Raw genomic sequence first — 23,124 nt, forward strand, 5'->3', positions numbered from 1 at the left:
GCCGCTGTCCAATGCCTGTAAACCCTGCAGCGCCTCGGTGTTAGTCATGGAGCATCTGTAACCAGACATGTTGGAAATAATCACAAATCAAGTTAGACTATTTCTCTGCACTGGAGGGCGCTAGTGTGTTTCTAGGAGACAGCAACCAACTTCACGAAGGAAATGACGCGACCAACACACGTCATAAATACTGACATGACGTGCACGATGACACGCATATTACGAGCGGTCATTTTGACCGCTCATGGTCGTTTTAGGTAGATCTTACCGGAACTTTTTTTTGTGCAGTTGGTCTAAAACTCAATTTTAATGCAATTATATGCAGTTTTAGCAGCACTCAGGGAGCGGCAGGTCTGTTTCTTTTATTTCCACAAAGTTATTAAACTTTGAAAATCCAAAACCATTAAACGACGGCCTTGGTGGCTCCGGTGTTAAGGTCAAGGATCAAACTGAATCTTGTGCAGCTGGATTACATTCAGCACTGCTAAATTTACTCCAGGTCTAAATGAACCCAGGACACAGAAGGTGCCATTGGCAAAGCCAGCTCAGGGGTCGGAGCGCCATCTGACCACATCGACACCTGCTTCCTGCCAAGTGTAAGCTGAAGTGTGTCTGTAACGTGGCCCGGGGGGTAAACAGACACGGACTTCTGCATGCACTTCCAAATAGCAAGCACACGCAGATCGAGGGGATTCTGACGTCATCTCTGATAATTAGGTAAACACAAAAACTGATTACTGGGTTGTGTGGAAGAACACAAGACATGTAGCAGCTCTATCAAGTCTGACATGTGTTACTATGACAAGAGGGCATGGCACACATGGGCAACTGCATTTCCGGGAAGAAAAGGAGAAATCAGAACCCCCCCCCCCCCAATTGCACCCGGAGAATTACCCCACTCGTCCGAGCCGTCCCGGTCGCTGCTCCACCCCCTCTGCTGATCCGGGGAGGGCTGCAGACTACCACATACCTCCTCCCATACATGTGGAGTCACCAGCCGCTTCTTTTCACCTGACAGTGAGGAGTTTCACCAGGGGGATGTAGCATGTGGGAGGCTCACACTGTTCCCCCCCAGTTCCCCCTCCCTCCCCGAACAGGTGCCCCGACCGACCAGAGGAGGCGCTAGTGCAGCGACCAGGACACATACCCACCTCCGGCTTCCCACCCGCAGACACGGCCAATTGTGTCTGTAGGGACGCCCGAGAAAGCCGGAGGTAACACAGGGATTCGAACCAGCGATCCCCGTGTTGGTAGGTAACGGAATGCCCCCAGAAATCAGAATTTTATGTATTTCATGAAGATCCATTCTGATGTCAGTTAAATGCAGTCTAGACATACTTGCCCATGTGAGGCATGTCACAGAAATGAAGGTGTTTCCCTCTCCTCTGAGCTCACCTCAACTCTCGGTCACACTTGACTCTAAAAGAGACCACAGTCCTTCAGGTTGTTCTTGATGATGACATCGGTGACTGCATCGAAGACGAACTGCACGTTCTTGGTGTCGGTGGCGCAGGTGAAGTGGGTGTAGATCTCCTTGGTGTCCTTCTTCTTGTTCAGGTCCTCAAACTTGGTCTGGATGTAGGCCTGGGCCTCCTCATATTTGTTAGGGCCTGAGGAGGGTGGAGAGGGAGTGAGAGAGGAGGCTTTAAAGTTTGAAGAGTAGGTGAACCTTTTACCACAAATATCCTCCGTTAAATCTCATGTAACAGGCAGAGGCGGAGTGCAAAACTACTGCACAATGAGGTCATTTCTAAGTATCCATCCTGACAATTCAAACCAAATATGTTCGGCATTACATCAACATCCCTTCATTTGTTTCTGGACAGTACCTGAAACTACCGATGCAGCATTGAACTCAAGTAGAGATATCGTACTTATCAGTAGATTTTTTTTACCTACTTCTTGTCTACTACTACTACTACTACTACTATTTTCGGGTGCTCCCGTTAGGGGTCGCCACAGCGGATCATCCATTTCTATCTCTTCCTGTCCTCTGCATCGAGAAGGGTCTGTCTGTGGACTGCAAGAAAGGGGCGTAACTTGTAGCAGGAGGAGTAACTTGTACTTTTCTAAATCGTTTGCTAACCACCATAAAATAGAAGAAGACACCAAAGAAAGAAGAAGATGAAGCTGGATGTTTTAATCAGGTGGTTAAATAATTGGTTGAAAGTACTTCTGGAGAGCAATAATATAATAATAATTTGTCAACAGTAGATTGACGTTTAGATGCAGCTCGGGCCTTCGGCCCTCATGCACGCTCACTTGTCCAGGACCCCCCTCCTGAGCCTGCGGCCTCGCTCCTTAGACACAGCTCGGGCCTTTGGCTCTCGCACCTTTACACACCAGCCACCTGCATGTCCTCCCTCACCACATCCATAAACCTCCTCTTTGGCCTTCCTCTTCTCCTATTCCCTGGCAGCTCCATATTCAGCATCCTTCTCCCAATATACCCAGCATCTCTCCTCCACACATATCCAAACCATCTCAATCTTGCCTCTCTTGCTTTGTCTCCAAACCGTCCAACCTGAGCGGTCCCTCTAATATAATCCTTACTAATCCCGTCCTTCTTCATCGCTCCCAATGAAAATCTTATCATCTTTAACTCTGCCACCTCCAGCTCCACCTCCTGTCTTTTCATCAGTGCCACTGTCTCCAAACCATATAACATAGCTGTCCCTACCGCTTGTAAAAAAAAAAAAGCCACTTTATTTTGTCATTGTACCCTACATTGAATTGTATTCTTAGAATGAAGGGTGTTCTCCGCATGTAACCCATCCTATTGTATAGCAGCAGTGGGCAGCTGCAGTGCCCGAGGTTCTTCTTTCCATTGCCTTGCTCAGGGGCACAGGCAGGAGTATTAACCCTAGCATGCATGTCTTTTTGATGGTGGGAGGAAACCCACGCAGACACGGGGAGAACATGCAAACTCCACACAGATAGGATCTGGAACGGCCTGGGTTTCAAACCCAGGGCCGCCTTGCTGTGACAGTGCTAACCACTGGGCCACTGTGCCACCATGCTGCTGGAGAAGTACCAAGGGCTGAAAAAGGAACTAGAAAGGGTGTAGAAAGTGAAGGCAAAAGTGGTCCCAGTGGCTAGAGGAGCACTCGGGGCAGGGAACCCCAAGTTGGGTGAGTTGCTCCTGCCAATTCCAGGAACAACATTTTGGGTCTCTGTCCAGAACAGGGCAGTTCTAAGGACAGCTAAGATACCGAACCCTCAAAGTCCTAGGCCTCTGGTAGAGGACCCAAGAATGAAGACCTCAGATGTTGTTCCTGGAATCTGCTGGAGCCACTCACCCAACTAGGGGTGCTCCTATTACCTCCTATTACCTTACACAGAAAGGAACTGGGACGGCCTGGGGTTCGAACCCAGGTCCTTCTTGCTGTAAGGCAGCAGTGCTAACCACTGGGCCACCGTGCCGCCCAACTGTAGTGTAAGAGCTTAACACTGAATTGTAAAGGAAGTAAATAGATGGACATTTTTGCAGTGTGTATTCTATGGTCTACACAAAAAGAAGACAAGAAAAAAGTGAAGGCTCTGAATGGACGCATCCATCAAGCTGATGTCTATTGTTCCACTGAGACGGGCCTACGGTACCGGTGTACTCAGGGAAACAGATGGTCAGCGGGCTGTGGGCGATCTTCTCCTCGAACAGATCCTTCTTGTTGAGGAACAGGATGATGGAGGTCTCTGTGAACCACTTATTGTTGCAGATGGAGTCAAACAGCTTCATGCTCTCGTGCATCCGGTTCTGGGACGGTACACACAAAGGAAAAAAGGGAGATGAAGAGATTATCAGAGAGCATAAAAAGAGCGCTTAAAGGAAATGCGTTTTTCCACCCCCCTCCCTCTTTCATTTTTTTTGCCTATGAGAAACAATGAGGCAGCTTGTGATGAATCATCTCTATAGAATACACAGAGAGGCGGGCCAGGAGAGCTTACCATCTCCTCATCCTCAGCCAGCACCAGGTCGTAAGCACTCATGGCCACGCAGAAGATGATGGCCGTCACTCCCTCGAAGCAGTGGATCCACTTCTTCCTCTCCGACCGCTGACCCCCCACATCAAACATCCTGCAAACAGAGACACAGCACACATGTACGGTGGGAACAGACTCAAATATATTAAAATTTGATCCGCCGACTTTGAATCATTGGCGTGGAAACTCAGAAACTACCCGGAGAGTCGCAGGACCTAGTATATCCCGCTGCATGGCTGAACGTGATTGGTTAAACCACATCCGGGAAAGAAGCATGTCGAGTGGTTGTTGCTGCTTTATTCAAACTTCATTCAGCGTGGTGAATATGAAACCCGTGTAAGCTGCAGTTCCGCCGCGGTGCCGGAAAACTTTACGCCACTGCAACAGTGAGCAGGCGCTTTAATAACCAAGTACCCACGCTACTGCTCATGGTCAGGGCTGACAGACAAGCCAGACAGCTGGGACGGCTCCCCTTGAGGACATTCTCTCTCTCTCTCTCGCTCGCTCAAATGCCTCTTTCCCTCTCTGTCTCTCTCTCACTCAAATGTATCTCCTCTTCTCTGTCTCTCTCTCTTTCTGGAATGTATCTCTTCCTCTCTCTCTCTGTCTCTCTCCCTCAAATGTATCTCCTCCTCTCTGTCTCTCTCTTTCTGGAATGTATCTCTTCCTCTCTCTCTCTCTCTCTCTTTCTGGAATGTATCTATTCCTCTCTCTCTCTCTCTCTCTCTCTCTCTCTCTCTCTCTCTCTCTCTCTCTCAATTGCTCAAATACATCTCTTCCTCTCTGTCTCTCTGTCTCTCTCTCGCTCACCTGTATCTCTTCCTCTTTCTCTCTCTTTCTGGAATGTATCTCTTCCTTTCTCTGTCTCTCTCTCACTCAAATGTATCTCCTCCTCTCTTTCTCTCTCTCTTTCTGGAATGTATCTCTTCCTCTCTCTCTCTCTCTCTCGTTCGAATGTATCTCTTCCTCTCTGTCTCTCTCTTTCTGGAATGTATCTCTTCCCCTCTCTCTCTCTCTCTCTCTCTCTCTCTCTCTCTCTCTCTCTCTCTCTCTCTCTCTCTCTCTCGCTCTCTCTCTCTCTCTCTCTCTCTCTCTCTAATACATCTCTTCCTCTCTGTCTCTCTGTCTCTCTCTCGCTCACCTGTACCTCTTCCTCTGTCTCCCTCTCTTTCTGGAATGTATCTCCTCCTCTCTGTCTCTCTCTCTTTCTGGAATGTATCTCTTCCTCTCTCTCTCTGTCTCTCTCCCTCAAATGTATCTCCTCCTCTCTGTCTCTCTTTCTGGAATGTATCTCTTCCTCTCTCTCTCTCTCAATTGCTCAAATACATCTCTTCCTCTCTGTCTCTGTCTCTCTCTCGCTCACCTGTACCTCTTCCTCTGTCTCTCTCTCTTTCTGGAATGTATCTCCTCCTCTCTGTCTCTCTCTCTTTCTGGAATGTATCTCTTCCTCTCTCTCTCTCTCAATTGCTCAAATACATCTCTTCCTCTCTGTCTCTCTGTCTCTCTCTCGCTCACCTGTATCTCTTCCTCTGTCTCTCTCTTTCTGGAATGTATCTCTTCCTCTCTCTCTCTGTTTCTTTCTCTGTCTCTCTCTCACTCAAATGTATCTCCTCCTCTCTTTCTCTCTCTCTTTCTGGAATGTATCTCTTCCTCTCTCTCTCTCGTTCGAATGTATCTCTTTCCTCTCTGTCTATCTCTTTCTGGAATGTATCTCTTCCTCTCTTTCTCTCTCTCTTTCTGGAATGTATCTCTTCCTTTCTCTCTGTTTCTTTCTCTGTCTCTCTCTCGCTCACCTGTACCTCTTCCTCTGTCTCTCTCTCTTTCTGGAATGTATCTCCTCCTCTCTTTCTCTCTCTCTTTCTGGAATGTATCTCTTCCTCTCTCTCTCTCTGTCTCTCTCTCGTTCGAATGTATCTCTTCCTCTCTGTCTCTCTCTTTCTGGAATGTATCTCTTCCTTTCTCTGTCTCTCTCCCTCAAATTTATCTCCTGCTCTCTGTCTCTCTCTCTTTCTGGAATGTATCTCCTCCTCTCTCTCTCTCTCTCTCAATCGCTCGAATACATCTCTTCCTCTCTGTCTCTCTGTCTCTCTCTCGCTCACCTGTATCTCTTCCTCTGTCTCTCTCTCTCTCTTTCTGGAATGTATCTCTTCCTCGCTCTGTCTATTTCTCTTTCTGGAATGTATCTCTTCCTCCCTCTCTGTCGCCCTCTCTGTCTCTCTCGCTCGAATGTATCTCTTCCCCTCTGCCTCTCTTCCCCTCAGCCTCTCTCTGTTGCTCGCTCGCTCGAATGTATCTGTTCCTCTCTGTCTCTGGGGCAAAGTTTTTGCCCCGCATGGACCTTGTCATTTCACTGGCATTTGCTGGCATTTTGGGATAATGTGGTTGCCGTGGTAACGGGCAGCATGACAACAGGCTCAGGTGTTTGGGCTCACAGTTGACTCGGTTCCCATATGATTCATTCATTAAACAGGCGAGGTACATGGCTGGATGGATGATGCCAGCTGCCTGGACAGTGCCAAATCTGATCACTTATCCCCGACCGAAAAATCCAGGGTTGTTTGCAACTGCGATGAAGAGGAGAAGTAGCCGAACAGTTAATGGAAGAAGAACAGAGGAGTTGCCCTTTTGTTTTTGCTTGGCGTCTTATAACAATATTTTCTTTTTCCTTTTTTTTGTGGAATTTTCCTTTTTCTCTCCAGTTGTATCCGGCCAATTACCCCACTCTTCCGAGCCATCCCGGTTGCTGCTCCACCCCCTCTGCCGATCTGGGGAGGGCTGCAGACTACCACATGCCTCCTCCGACACGTGGAGTCACCAGCCGCTTATTTTCACCTGACAGTGAGGAGTTTCACCAGTGGGACGTAGCGCATGGGAGGATCACGCTATTCCCCCCCAGTCCCCCCTCTCTCCCCGAACAGGTGCCCCGACTGACCAGGGGAGGCGCTAGTGCAGCGACCAGGACACACACCTGCAGACACGGTCAATTGTGTCTGTAGGGACGCCCGACCAAGCCAGAGGTAACAAGGGGGGATTCGAACCAGCGATCCCCGTCACACTACCGGATGCCCCTACTTCAGTTTTCCTGACGTTTCACTCCTCCCGTCGAGCAGTTGTGAGTACACAGAGCCCATTTCATTAGTGCTGAAGTTCGACCATGACGGAACGCCAACTTCTGGCCCGGTAAGCAGAGCTCATTACAGCAGTGACATACTGCAGGAGGCTGTAAAAACCGAATGTTTACCTTGCAAGCTCTCTCATCCCCAGCATCCCTCCCTGTAAACCAAATATATTACTGCAGCACAAAAACGATGAGCTTGCTCGAGTTTTCTTCCTCCCCCTTCACAAAGAAGAGAAAACGCACACAGACTCATTCACTTTAATACCTTACTGCACACGTACGCAACTATCAAAATGCACACACAGACTTGCGTGTCAGACAGACATAAAGGCAAGGACACATGCACCGTTTGCTTCCCGCAACTGTGAAGAAGTAATCACAGAGGAGACTGTCTGGACGCGCTTTTTGATGTTTGATCAGTTCTGTTGTTGACATTTCTCATGCAATTTCCTCTCTGGCTTCCAATTATAATTTCTTGGTAGTGCCTGTTGTGTCACTTTCATATATAATCACACCATGTGTGTGTGTGTGTGTGTTAACGCTGTGGTCTTTAGATTTTATTAATCCAGTGTGGCAACCACGTAATGACAAGACAAGGCAAAGCGGTAATGGAAAATAAAACTGTAGGTTGCCAGTCCGAGCAACACGCACACACCTATTGCTAATCAGCGTACATACAATTCAGGTGTAATAGGCTATGCGTACTTCTAAGAGACTTTAAAAACATGACATCACTCAAAACCTATGTGGCATTCTGTTACATCTACCATCTGTTCTCTAAAAACTTTCTTCATTTTCCTACATTTAAGAGATTAGGGGGATAGAAAGATTGCATTTTGTGGTTGTAATTATACTGCAGAGTTAGCGATCCTAGACAACAAAAGGGAACTTTGACTGTTAGCTTGCAAGGCAAAGCAAATGTATTTATACAGCACATCCAAGCCACTTATCCTGCTAAGAGTCGCAGGATGCTGGAGCCTATCCCAGCAGTCATTGGGCGGCAGGCGGGGAGACACCCTGGACAGGCCGCCAGGCCATCACAGGGCCGACACATTCACACCCAGGGACAATTTAGTACGGCCGATTCACCTGACCTACATGTCTTTGGACTGTAGGAGGAAACCGGAGCACCTGGTGACAACCCACGCAGACACGGGCAGAACATGCAAACTCCACACAAATGACACCCTGGGATGACCCCCAAGGCTGGACAACCCCGGGGTTCGAACCCAGGACCTTCTTGCTGTGAGGCGACCGCGCTAACCACTGCGCAACCCCGGAATGCCTTCATATGGGAAATGCAAGTCCAAGTGCTTTACTGAGTACACAGGCAGGCAAAAGCAAAAGAAACACATGATAAAAACAATACAAAGCAAGCAAGCAAAAGCACAAAGAGTAAAAACAATAAAAACGACAAAACAAACAAAAGCACACAAGAGTAAAAACGATTTAAAAGAAAAGAAAATTAAAAGCAATGGCTAACAGGTAGGTCTTTAGCTTGTATTTGAAAGTAGTCAGTATTGCATCGAATCTTAGCTGTTCTGGCAATTTATTCCACATTTGAGCAGCATAGAAGCTAAAGGCAGCTTTAGCGTCTATGCTGAGGATGCTTAGTTTTGACTCTGGGAACATTCAGTAATCCAGAACAAGCCGACCTAAGAGGTCTGCAAGGTTCGTTCTGGCTCTGGGGATCTGATAAGCATCGTACACCTAAACCGTTCAGTGATTTATGGACAAGCAATAGAATTTTGAAGTTGATTCTATGAGAAACTGGCCAATATCTGTAATAGCAATCTGAGAACTGGAGTTATATGCTAAGCCTTTTTTGGTCACTGTTACGACCCTGGCAGCAGCATTCTGGATCAGCTGAAGCTGACTGTTGTCTGCTGATATGCTGATGATATCCTCCTATTTTTGACTGCCTTAAAGGACAGTGTTGCCAGCTTAACGAAACATTTGGTAGTTTCTCTGGATATGAAATAAACAAATCAAAATCAGTACTTCTGCTTCTGAAAAAAGAAGAAAGGCAGAAACCGGTGGTAGAGACCCTCCGATCACCAAAGAAGGTTTCAAGTACCTTGGTATTAAGATCATGTACCCTTTTTAACAAACTTGACAAAATATTTAGCCAATTTATTTGGAATAAAAAAAAAAAATCTAGACTTCGCTGTGAGCTACTCTCCCTCCCTTACGTGAGAGAGAGAGGCTTCAATTACCAAATCTGAGATGGCTTCCACAATGTCTTATTTCTCTCCATCTACACCCCAGGCATCAAACAAAAATCTATCCAAGATCTTCCATTAAACTTATTCATGTCTTCTTCCAGCATTAGAACTTTAAAAAAAAAACCCAACAAGGAACCCCTTTCTTTAAAAAATCAATATCAATCTGGTACTCTGTACTCCTATCTGGGGAAATGATAAATTCACACAAAATGTGGGCTAACAGGGTATTAAAAAATCTCAGATCTTTATGCAGGCAGGCCTTATCTTTCATTTGATCAACTAAGTGGAAAATATAAAATTTCTAGGAAACTTTGTTTCAAACACAACTAAAGGAGCTTCATATTAACTCATACCAACATTGCCGATCATTGAAAAAAATGGTACTTGAAAATGTAGACGATAGAGGCCATATATCAAGATTTTATAATTTGTTGATGACAAATTCTGAGGAATCATCATTAGCCAAATTAAACGCCTGGAGAACAGATATACATGAAAATATCGATATAGCAGATTAGGAAATGGCCTGTTTGAAAGCACAAAAACAAACTACAAATACAAGTCTTAAATTACTGCAATATGAACAGCAAATATGGACATACATAACCCCTGTTATAAGGCGTCTCCTAACACCCCAGATTATTGTGTGAAATGTTTAGAGGAAAAGGGAACTCTATCACAATGTGTTTGGGAATGCTCACAGATTCAACAATTTTGGGGAAAAAAATCATACAATGACTTTCACAGATTGTCAATATGAATGCACTGTGCTGTGCCAGACTTTGCATACTTGGAATTTACCCAGAACCTCTTTCAGTAAGAAGGGAACAAACACTAGTAATTGACTTGGGACCGCTTCAGGCCAGAGAAGTGACTGCATTATACTGGAAGAGTACAACTTCTCCATCAGTTAAGAGATTGATAACAGAACTGTCAACTTGTCTTGTTCTGGAGGAACTGATATATCACTAAAGGGAAACGGAAGGACTTTGCTTGTATTTGGACCCCTTTCACGAACTTTTTGGAAAATACAAATACAAACACTACCTGAAGTGGAGGATGGTAATGAAGGAATATACACTGATGAGCCAAAGCATTATTATCACCTAATACGCTGTTGGTCTTCTATGCCGCCAAAACAGCGCCAGCCCACCGAAGCATGGACTCTATAAGACCCCTGAAGGTGTCCTGTGGTATCTGGCACCAAGACATTAGCATCAGATCCTTCACGTTCTGTAAGTTGTGAGGTGGAGCTGCCGTAGATCGGACTAGTTGGTCCAGCACATTCCACAGATGCTCAATCGGATTAAGATCTGGAGAATTTGGAGGCCAGGGCAACACCTTGAACACTTCATGTTCCTCAAATCATTCCCGAACAATGTGTGCAGTGTGGCAGGGAGCATTATCCCGCTGAATGAGGCCACTGCCATCAGGGAATACCACTGCCATGAAGGAGTGTACCTGGTCTGCAATGATGTTAAGGTAGGTGGTACGTGTCAAATTGACATCCACACGAATGGCCAGAACCAGGGTTTCCCAGCAGAACATTGCCCAGAGCATCGCACTCCCTCCACCGGCTTGTGGTCTTCCCACGGCACATCCTAGTGCCATCCCTTCCCCAGGTAAATGGCACGCATGTGCATGGCCATCCACATGATTTAAAAGAAAATGGGACTCATTGGACCAGGCACCTTCTTCCATTGCTAGTAGATCCAGTTCCGATGCTCGCGTGCCTATTGTAGGGGCATTTGATGGTGGAGAGGAGTCATCATGGGCACTCTGACTGCTCTGCGGCTTTGCAGCCCCATACGCAGCAGGGTGCGATCCACCGTGTGTTGTGTTACATCCTTCCCGTAACCATCATTACAATTTTGTGACTTGTGCCACAGTAGACCTTCTGTCAGTTCGGATCAGACGGGACAGCCTTCGTTGACTTACTTATCGATGAGCCTTGGGCGTCCAACACCCTGTCATCGGTTTGTGGTTTGTCCCTCCTCGGACCACTGTCGGTACGTACTCACTGCTGACCAGGAACACCCCACAAGCCTTAGCTGTTTCAGAGATGCTCTGACCCAGTCGTCTGTCCATAACAATGTGGCCCTGGACAGAGTCACTCAGGTATTTACTCCTGCCCATTTTTCCTACCCAGACCTTGACATGTGCCCTTGTTTGGAGACGAACAATATTATTCGGTTTACCTGTGGGTGGTCATAATGTTTTGGCTCATCAGTGTGTGTACCATACATCACTCTATAACTCTGCATTATTTTTTTCTTCTTTTTACTGTCTACTTTATCTTCTTTTATGTATTTATCTTTGTGGGTAGTTGGGTTAATTTAAAATTTTTGTTATTCAATGTATGTTCATTCTACACTATTAAAAGCCCAATAAATATATCGGAGAAAACGAAAAAAAGAAGGGCCGACTCACTTGAAGTGTAGGTCCTTGAAGGTGAAATGTGTTTCCACAATGCCGGTGGTCTTGACCCTGGTCCGCAGCACATCTTGCTGTGTAGGGATGTAGTCTGCCTTGGCTATTCTCTCCAGGTCATTTAGGTAACTGGACAACACACACAGGCACGCACACACACAAAGACAACAAAACGTATTAAAGCTGCTCAGTGACAAGGAGACAAAATCTGCATACATGAATATGTGGAGCTGCAGTTGCATGGATGTGTATTTGTTTAGCTACACGTGTTGCTACCAACGTCCTATAAGCTGCAGGAGCTTCTATCACTTTATTACGGCCTTATTTACTACTGCCCGAACCTGGTGAATAACTTAACTACTTCACACATTTTACCTTTCAAAGTGCCACCAAATCAAGCTCTGAATATACAGATACCGAATATAAAATGTACCCCCCCCCTTTTCTCCCTAATTGTAGTTGGCCAATTACCCCACTCTTCTGAGTCGTCCCGGTCGCTGCTCCACCCCCTCTGCCGATCCAGAGAGGGCTGCAGACTACCACATACCTCCTCCCATACATGTGGAGTCGCCAGCCACTTCTTTTCACCTGACAGTGAGGAGTTTCGCCAGGGGGACGTAGCATGTGGGAGGATCACGCTATTCCCCCCAGCTCCCCCTCCCCACCCCGAACAGGCGCCCCGACCGGCCAGAGGAGGTGCTAGCGCAATGACCAGGACACATACCCACATCTGGCATCCCACCTGCAGATACGGCCAACTGTGTCTGTAGGGACGCACGTCCAAGCCGGAGGTAACATGGGGATTCGAACCGGCGATCCCCGTGTTTGTAGGCAACAGAATAGACTGCTACGCTACTCGGATGCCCTTGCTTGGTGACTTTCTGTCACCCCCCCGCACACACCCCCATCTGATGTACTGTCCTATAGATGCAATTGGTTTCATCAGAGCAGTGCAGAAAGCCAGGGTACAGGACTTAATTCAACTGGAAATTATTCCAGCCAGATTCCTCTGACGTTCCCTCTCTTCCAGCTAGCGGCCAAGAGGCCAGGAAGGAGGCTTCTGAAGGGCTCTGAGTCAAACAATTCATGGAAACTGTGCATTGTACAGCTGCACCGTCTTTCCATTGATTTTCTTATCCATTCAGAAGCAGCAGCCTGTGTGGCAGTCCTGGTTCTGCCTGCAAGGAAGACAGACGCGCATGTGTGTGTGTGTGTGTGCGTGTGTGTGTGTGTCACTAAGCAGCGCTGTTATCTGCTGCTACAGGGCAGTGTGCACAGTAAGGACCAAATAGGAAGACTTTCATCTCCATCAAATCATGACGTTAAGACTGGGAGAGACTGAGTGCACCTGGAGTCAGTCAGGTTCCCACCGGTTCAGGTGTGCTGAATAAAGAGACAGTGGGTGCTACACGTTACCCCGTGTGAGCCTGGGTGTAGACAATAAAGCCTTCACCTCACCTCAGATTGCACCCTACAAAGACGGTGAGACCAAATCAGATAATGTAATGAAGCACAATTTGGCCTTTTGGCCTGAAAGCTTCAAGTGTTAAATCTACCATGTAGCCCCCCCCCCCATTTCCTCCCCAGTCGTATCCAGCCAATTACCCCACTCTTCCGAGCTGTCCTGGTCACTGCTCCACCCCTTCTGCTGAGCCGGGGACGGCTGCAGACTACCACGTGCCTCCTCCCATACATGTGGAGTCGCCAGCCGCTTCTTTTCACCTGACAGTGAGGAGTTTCACCAGGGGGACGTAGCGCATGGGAGGATCACACTATTCCCCCCAGTTCCCCCTCCCCCCTGAACAGGCGCCCCGGCCGACCAGAGGAGGTGCTAGTGCAGCGACCAGGACACATACCCTCACCCGGCTTCACGCCCGCAGACATGGCTGATTGTGTCTGTAGGGACGCCCGACCAAGCCGGAGGTAACACGGGGATTCGAACCGGCGATCCCCGTGTTGATAGGCAACGGAATAGACCGCTACGCTACCCGCATGCCCACCATGAAGACTTCTATTCTGAAAAAAAGGGCACGTTACCTCACAAAACCGTGGCTCTGTAGCTCAAAACAGAAGGGAACCACTGATCGGGGGAGTGACCTTGCCGACGCAGTGAACCCGACACAACACGGGATGCATGATGTCACCTCCAACAAGGCCTTCTTCCCCTTCACGAGACTGGAAAGGTCAGGATAGACCCTGATTTGAACCCGAGTGACCAACCGCTTTCATGAGAAGATGAGGAAATATTCCTCGAACCCGGGATGTGTAATTGCACAGGGACCATTACTGTGTAACGTTCCGGACCAATGGACTGTGAAGTCACACCCAACCAGTTGTTTTTGTAGAGTACTCTGTGAATCATTTCCCCGTCGCTGTGGTGAGAGGACAGAGAGGGTCTTCATATGATGAACCATGCCGTCTCGCTCTCTCCCTCCGTCTCTCGCCCAGTAGGTGCTGAGATGTGGATTGTGGTCCGGAGCCAGACACATATAGTCCCGATTCTCCGGAATTTTTTTTTCTAAGTGCTCCGGAGAGTCATGATGAAACGCTGTAAATTGTCCCGTTCACTTCCTCCTCCACCCCCAGGCTGTCTCCACGGTATGCCTCCAGCGCTCCCGGCTCTGGTAAGAGCAGGAGACTATCAAAATCTCATAATGAGACTGGCTGAAACGAAACGGGAGCACCACTTCCACTGCTTCTTAACACCGCCTCGGCTTGCCAAGTGCTCATCGGTGAAATCCTCGTCCCGTCACAGGGTTTTTGGCACACTCTGGGTGCGTCACCACATCACAAAGTCTTTGTGTGTTTCGACAAGACTGCCTTGTGAAACAAACTCAGTCGGTTAGCGCGTTGGGGTGTTAACCGAAAGGTTGGTGGTCTGTACCCACCCAGGGGTGCAAGTTACTCTTCTGCGACGATTTGGGCGGCACAGCAGCGCAGTGGTTAGTGCTGTCGTCCTCACAGCGAGAAGATCCTGGGTTCGAACCCCGGCTTGTTCAACTTTGGGGGTCATCCCAGGTCGGAGTTTGCATGTTCTCGCCGTGTCTGCAGTGGGTTTCCTCCAGGTGCTCCGGTTTCCTCCCACCATCAGAAAGACTTGCATGTTAGGGTAAATACTCCTGACCGGGGCATGGCAAGGGTTGCATGCAGCGCATAATTTCCCTACAGGGATCACTAAAGTATATCAAAACCACAAAAAAAAAAAATCAAAACTCAGCCTTTTCCCGCTACAGCTAGCTTGTGCTGAAAGAGGGGAGGCGTTCTGCCCTCCCTGGGTCTCCCTTGGTGGAAGAGCGGTGCAACCCTGTGAGAAAGAGTGATGACAACCCACACACACACACACACACATACACACACCCAACCCACCCACAATTACCTCACATTTTCCTGTCATTGAACCCATCACATTATAACGGTACAGTAGTGGAGCACCCTCAGATAAGGATCACTGGGGTAATGAGGTGTCGAGAGGGAGGCGATGATCGCACAAGGCAGAGACCGGCTGTGCGCTCACGAGATTTACGGCACGGCTCGTCCCCGACACGAGGCCGCTGGGGGAACTTAACGTCGTCGCCTCTTCGATACGATATTGATCACAGTTACCCGCCCCTGCGGAGGCCTCGCACCACTGACGGAGGGAGGTGTGACGCATGAAAACACAGCTCAACAGTGAACCACAACTGCTGCGACAACAACAGGCACCGGAAACGAGGGGAAATTACACCCTGTTCTGAGTCATGCCGAGAGCAGGAAAGATGAACTCGGCCACGTGGGTCCGGGGTGGACCACATGGTTTGACAGTGACTGCTCACACATCCTGCTCTGCTTGTTTTAAGTTTTGTACAGATTTTGAAAGAGAAATCTCCACCCCCCCACCCCCGGTGTTAGTGTAACCTAATCACCCCCCCCCCAGTCGATAACGGCAAGTCTCTGAGGTGTGCAATGCATTCACCTACATGTGCTCACTTGTCGGACAAGGTTGACAAGTCGTTTCTCCCCCCCCCTCCTTTTTCTCCCCAATTGCACCTGGCCAATTACCCCGCTCTTCCGAGCCGTCTCAGTCGCTGTCCCACCCCCTCTGCCGATCCGGGGAGGGCTGCAGACGACCACATGCCTCCGCCAATACATGTGGAGTCACCAGCCGCTTCTTTTCACCTGACAGTGAGGAGTTTCACCAGGGGGACGTAGCACGTGGGAGGATCACGATATTACCCCCAGTTCCCCCTCCCCCTCGAACCGATGCCCCGACCGACCAGAGGAGGCGCTAGTGCAGAGACAAGGACATATACCCACATTCGGCTTCCCACCCATAGACATGGCCAATGGTGTCTGTAGGGACGCCCAACCAAGCCGGAGGTAACATGGGGATTCGAACCGGCGATCCCCGTGTTGGTAGACAACGGAATAGACCGCCACGTCACCTGAACGCCTGACATATTATTTCTAGAGTACATCTTGCAGCTAGCCTTGGCACTACTGTCTCGTCACTGAATAAAAAAAATAAAAAAATTAAAAAAAGACACCATAGGTATTCAGACCCCTTCACTTTTTTGCACTGTGTGTTGTAGATTTAATCTTAAATGGATATTGCCATTTTTGCCCATCAATCTAAACTCAATTCCCACAGCGATTTTTGTAACTTTATTAAAAATCTAAACCTGAAATCTCCTATCTGTAAGTCTTCAGACCCTTATTCAGTACTAGCAGAAGCCCCTGTGGCAGCAGTAACAGCTTCGAGTCTTCTGTGGTAAGTAAGCTTTGCACACCTGGGTTTGGGCAGTTTATCCCATCCTTCCTTGCAGATCCCCTCAAATTCCATCAGATTGGAGGGGAAGGGTCCGTCAAGTGCCATCTTCAGGGCTCTCCACATGTTCTTATGGGGTGCAAGTCTGGGCTTCGGCTGGGCCACTCAAGGACAATCAAAGACTTGTCCTGAAGCTACTCCAGCGTTGTATTGGCTCCATGCCTCGGGTCATTGTCATGCTGAAAAGTGAACCATCACCCCCAGTCTGAGGTCACGTGGACTCGGGAGCAGGTTTTCTTCAAGGACCTCTCTGTATTTGGCTGCAATCATCCTTCTCTCAATTGTGACCAGTCTCCTTGTCCCTGCTGCATAGAAACACCCCCATAATCCTGACACTGCTACCACCACGCTTCACCGGAGGGACGGCATTAGCCAGGTGATGAGCAGTGCCTGGCGTCTGCCAGACATAGTGATGGAGTTCTGCCCAAAGACTTTAATTTATGTCTCATCAGCCCAGAGAATCTTTTTCCTCAAGCTGCACGTCCTTTAAATTCCATTTGGCAAACTCCAAGCAGGCCGTTGAAGGCCGTTCACTCCAGAGTCAACTCCAGAAGGAGTCCTGGTGGTTCCACACTTCTTCCATTTCAAAACTACGGAGGCCGTTGTGCTCCTGGGAATACTCAAAGCTTTAGAAATGGTTTTAGACCCTTGTCCTGATCTATGCCTCACCACAGTTTTATCGCAGAGGTCTACAGAGCGTTCCCCGGACTTCATGGCTTAGTTTTGGCCTGACATGCAGTGTGAATTCACAGCCCTTATACACACACAGGTGTGTGCCTTTCTAAACCATGCCCAATCAATGCAGTTTGCCAAGGAGGACTCCAATCAAGTTTTAGGCACATGAGACACAATTAAAGCCTGCAGGATGCACCTGACCACAACGTGGAGCCCCACAGCAAAGGGTCCGAATGTAAATGAGAGATTTCAGTTTTGATTTTTTAATAAATTTGCAAACATTTCTAAAAACATGTTTACACTTTGTCATTATGTATTATTGAGTGTAGATTGATGGGCAAGAATGGCAATTTTATCAATTTACGATTAAATCTAAAACACAACAAAGTGTGCAAAGAGTGAAGGGGTTTGAATGCTGTAGTATATCACCCATCACCATACAGCCAATATCTGATAGACATCAATCAGGAGCCAGCCATCCATTATCCAAACCGCTTATCCTGCTCTCAGGGTCACAGGGATGCTGGAGCCTATCCCAACAGTCACTGGGCGGCAGGCGGGGAGACACCCTGGACAGGCCGCCAGGCCATCACACACACACACACACCTAGGGACAATTTAATACAGCCGAGTCACCTGACCTACATGTCTTTGTACTGTGGGAGGAAACCAGAGCACCCGGAGGAAACCCACGTAGACACGGGGAGAACATGCAAACTCCACACAGAGGACGACCCAAGATGACCTCCTAGGTTGGACTACCGCGGGGCTCGAACCCAGGACCTTCTTGCTGTGAGGCGACTGCGCTAACCGCTGCACCACCGTGCCGCCCATCAATCAGGAAACAAAAGAAAATTAATTCTTTTTGAAAAATGTCCGGCCTAACACGCAGGACCGTTCCATCTGACTCTCACCAGACTGGCTTCTTATCTCGGTAATGGTACCACTCACAAACAACTGATTCATGAAAATTAGGCATGACAAAATCCTTGTAAGGTCAGAGTCAACCTCACCCCTATTACAGAAGCAATTGGTTTCTCAATAAAGCGACATCACACTGTACCCGCCGACTCGATCACTTCACCCTCCAGATCCTGATGGAAGATGAGGTGCATTCAAACCAGCCACAACCATGTAACCGGCACTTCATTCTCTCAGTTATTCAACTTTATCTTAAACGCTCTGATGAAGCCATGCTTTCAGAAGAACAGCTGTAGTTGTTGGGTGTATCGTATATTTTACAATATATGGATGCGTCCACAAATGGTCCGCAGATTTTGTGCACACAGACAAACAAATCCAAATTAAAATTCATTAAGAGATTGAATGACACAGTGTTCAGTGAAGATGACCTCTGGCGTTTCCTTTTCAGACAATGAATTGATGCATCAACACCTCTCATCAAGCATACCATTAACAAACTGGGTGTTTCCTGACAGATAATCATGTCAATGGTACATAAATCAGGAAGAGATAAGGGGCATAAAAAGGAAGTCATATAACAGAGCTGTTTTTTTTTTTTGTCGTCTACATGATGATGGTGGTCATGTGGCTCGGGTCCTAGACTGTTCTGGTGGCATTTCGACACTTCTTGGCATCCTCCTCATCATATTCTTCATCAACTACTGCCACCACTTTCGGCTGCTCCCGTCAGCGGATCATCCGTTTCCATCTCTTCCTGTCCTCTACGTCTTCCTCTGTCACACCAGCCACCTGCATGTCCTCCCTCACCACATCCATAAACCTCCTCTTTGGCCTTCCTCTTCTCCTCTTCCCTGGCAGCTCCATATTCAGCATCCTTCTCCCAATATACCCAGCATCTCTCCTCCGCACATGTCCAAACCATCTCAGTCTTGTCTCTCTTGCTTTGTCTCCAAACCGTCCAACCTGAGCGGTCCCTCTAATATACTCGTTCCTAATCCTGTCCTTCTTCGTCACTCCCAATGAAGATCTTATCATCTTCATCTCTGCCGCCTCCAGCTCCACCTCCTGTCTAATCGTCAGTGCCACTGTCTCCAAACCATACAACATAGTTGGTCTCACAACCATCTTGTAAACCTTCCCTTTAACTCTTGCTGGTACCCTTCTGTCACACATCACTCCACCCACTCCACCCTGCCTGCACTCTCTTCTGCACGCCCCGTTACTACTACTCCCCGTTACTACTACAAAGTGCCCCAACCACCCCTCATCATAGTCTTCATATATTTTATAATTCCATTATAATAATATTAATAAATTAAACTTATATAGCGCTTTTCTAATACTTAAAGTTGCTTTACAGTAAACGGGGTGAAACAAGACGACAGATAAACATCACACAGACATACAGGGGTGGGTGGGAAGGAGGGCTACGAGAGGGAGAAGCAGCAGCCACAGACGACGCCAGCAGTACTCTCCCACTTGGACAGATACAAAAGGGAAAGAAAAACAAACATCATAAATCACATAAATCACAGATGAAGTCTGAAGAGGTGAGTCCCGACCCATGACGTGAATGTGGGCAGCCCGCAGCAGTGTCCGATGCGCTTGGGGAGGGAGTAGGTCGAGCGCTCAGTTCCCAGCCTTATAATTGTGTTATCCTCCTTCAACGTTGTATTGTGTAAATTATTGTGTACACACTACATCCATCACACGTTGTCCGTCTTGGGAGAGAGATCCCTCGTCTGTTGCTGTCCCTGAGGTGTCTTCCTAATTTTTCTCCCTGTTAAAGGTTTTTTTTTAGGAAGTTGTTCCCTATCCGAAGGGAGGGGCTAAGGACAGGATGATGTGTTGCTGTAAAATCCCTTTGTGATACTGAGCTATACAAATAAAATTAACTTGACTATTCACTCACTAGGCTGCTGAATCGTTGAGCTGGTACTCGCGGGCCCGTGTGAAGCAGCCCTGGACACCACCGTCAGCCCACAGCCGCTGGATGACGTTGGACAGGTCCTCCGGCAGGATGCCCTGCTCCTCTGCCGCTGCTGACAAGGCAAACAGTTGGCGGGCATCATCCTGACAGGGGAAGAAAGAGACACAAGCATGCACATACATGCACGCAACGAGCACGAGGTCAGTGAGTAAGAAAAGAGAACCGAAAAGAGAAAATGCATGTCATCTCTTGCCATTACTTCACTTAAATAGGAAAGGATGATACCAAGTATGCCGCTGCAGTGAATGCCTGTATAACATTACGGGGGCATCATGCTGTGATTGGCAAGGGATTCTAAAAACTGAGTCCGTCAAGCAGCAACGGTGACAATGATCACAACTTCTCCAGTTACACTTCCACGTAGGGCATTTTGCCGCGAGACTGAAACTCAGAAGTACACCGTCCTTGTCTTTACACCATTGCAGTCTTTAAAGAGTAACTAAACCCTGGGTCATTTTGGTGAGGTTGCTAACATCTCCAGGTTAAAAACCATGTAAAGGTTAAAAACATGGCAGGCTTGTCTTGGTACGATGTGGTGTAAGCACAGCAGGATGAATACAGCTTCAGCTAATAACACAGTAGATCTGTTAGAGGAACGAGCACAATATCATTGACAATTGTTAGTGCTAGCTGTCTTTCTTAATACCACTGTTAATTGTTAAAATGTTTTGTGCATAAGACTAGGTTGCCATTGCATGATGCAGGGCACAAAGCACGTGTTTGTTTGTTTGTTTTTTTTCTGGTGTCGGTGTAGCCAATTTATGCCAATTGCCTTGTGAAAGAAGGAAATATTTTGGTATTCGTTTTAAATTGTGAGTTAGAGGTTATTTTAGTAACCATGGTTCTCTGAAACTTTAGACTACTATGTTCTTGTTGGTAATGAGATTTTACAGTTACTGATGTTAAACGAGATCTAATTGTTTACTCTTTAGGAAATATAGAGTACACTTAGAGGTTATGCCCAGTGATGGGCTGGCGGCCTGTGCAGGGTGTTTCCCCGACTGCTGGGACCCGGCATCCCCGCGACCCTGAGAGCAGGATAAGCAGCTTGGATAATGGATGGATGTCATTCTTAATAATTAAGAATTAATCCCTAATTAAATAATAATTAATAATTAAAAAAACATTAATTAAATAACAATTATTTAATTACTGTTAAACAATTATTATTATCCATCCATCCATTGTCTTAACCGCTTATCCTGCTCTCAGGGTGGCGGGGATGCTGGAGCCTACTCCAGCAGTCATTGGGCAGCAAGCAGGGAGACACTCTGGACAGGCCGCCAGGCTATCACAGGGCCGACACACACACACACACACACACACACACACCCATTCATTAGTACCGCCAATTCACCTGACCTACATGTCTTTGGACTGTGGGAGGAAACCGGAGCACCCGGAGGAAACCAACATAGACACAGGCAGAACATGCAAACTTCACACAGAGGATGACCCGGGGTGACCCACCAAGGTTGGACTACCCCGGGGCTCGAACCCAGGACCTTCTGCTGTGAGGCGACCGCACTAACCACTGCGCCACCGTGCCGCCCATAATTATTATTATTTAATTATTAAATAATAACATTTAATTATTAATTAAATAATAAAAATAATATTTTTTATTCTTATTTTTTAACAATAATAAAACGTGCTGTCCTAATATTCTGTTTTGCAGTGTTTGTTGCGCTTCCACAAAAACAATAAAATAAACTGTTCCACTGGTGGGTGACTTTAATGTCTCCTTGTTCCGTCTACTAGATGTTAACTATTGACTCATGTGACACATTTTGTTTGATTTGTACACCTACATGACCGAAGTGAAAACAATCTCGAGGCCATCGTGTCACCATGTCCATTTAAGAGAGATGGTCGACCACATGTGGAGCCACACATGGGCCTTCAGGGGGCACTGTATACTGGGTGTATTTGACTTGAAGCCCAGCCAGCTGAACAGGAGCTCATGGGTCAAAAGAGGGCACAGGGAGCCAGGGTCAAAACAAACAATACCCTCGAGGCAAAATCTCTGCTAGTCAAGGTCACTCACAAGTAGGGCACAAGAAATCTGCAACGTAGAGATAGTCAGGCTTCACTGTACAATATCCCAAAAAAAGAAAGACCGCAGGAATGCCATGGCTTTCTGCCGTGCAAACACTGAAACAATCCCACAATGGAGGCCTGCCTGTCATGCCAGAAGCCATTTAGAGAAGGGAGGCTCAGTTAAAACATTACGTGTAGAGAAGTCAGAGGATAAATTATGCCAAGATAGCCACGTGAAATGGCTTCCGAGTACGTGGGAGCCCGTTTCATTTAAAAGTGATGAGCATCCATAACGCTGGCCTTAGGGAAGTAGTCCGCTAATGCGGCAGCATCTCAGTAACCTGACAGCTGTATCTGCAGCAGCACAGCTGAGAGGAGGACAAATAAGACGACCGTAATAACCCTGAAGAGACGCTGAGGCAAACAGCTTGTATTATTTGGCCAAGAAATGTAGGCTTATACTCAGATAGACTTACTTATTTATTTATTTATTTTCCTATTCCCCCTCAGCAGTCAAATTTCCCTATTGAACCAGGATGAGAATGTGTGTGTGTGTGTGTGTGTGAGAGAGAGAGTCTATGTGAGTGTGTGTGTGAAAGAGAGAGAGAGAGAGAGAGTGTGAGTGTGTGAGAGAGAGAGAGAGAGAGTATGAGTGTGAGTGTGTGAGAGAGAGAGAGAGAGAGAGTATGAGTGTGAGTGTGTGAGAGAGAGAGAGAGAGAGTATGATTGTGAGTGTGTGAGAGAGAGAGAGAGAGAGAGAGAGAGAGAGAGAGAGAGAGCGAGAGCGAGAGAGAGAGTATGAGTGTGAGTGTGTGAGAGAGAGTGTTGTGTGTGTGCGATGTTACGTGCCTTATGTAAACAAGAGCTTAACATGGCAGCTTTCAGCGAGCAGTGAAGTGCTGTGTTTACTCATTAACTTACTATTAGTCCTCACTAA

General features: G+C 47.4%; 1 protein-coding gene across 1 annotated transcript in view; it reads right to left on the reverse strand.

The window, feature by feature from the left end:
- Positions 1-1,381: 1,381 nt before the first annotated feature.
- LOC130107907 (guanine nucleotide-binding protein G(i) subunit alpha-2-like) overlaps positions 1,382-23,124 on the reverse strand; it is a 122,474-nt gene continuing 100,731 nt past the window's right edge. The window contains exons 4-8 of the mRNA XM_056274706.1: positions 20,070-20,230; positions 11,755-11,883; positions 3,946-4,075; positions 3,601-3,754; positions 1,382-1,610 (exon numbers count right to left, since the gene is read on the reverse strand). Of these exons, the coding sequence (XP_056130681.1) occupies positions 1,420-1,610; positions 3,601-3,754; positions 3,946-4,075; positions 11,755-11,883; positions 20,070-20,230 (765 nt within the window). The 3' untranslated portion in view covers positions 1,382-1,419. The remainder of the gene's footprint in view (positions 1,611-3,600; positions 3,755-3,945; positions 4,076-11,754; positions 11,884-20,069; positions 20,231-23,124) is intronic.

This window comes from Lampris incognitus, chromosome 2 (assembly GCF_029633865.1).
Source record: "Lampris incognitus isolate fLamInc1 chromosome 2, fLamInc1.hap2, whole genome shotgun sequence".
Taxonomy (NCBI): Eukaryota; Metazoa; Chordata; class Actinopteri; order Lampriformes; family Lampridae; genus Lampris; species Lampris incognitus.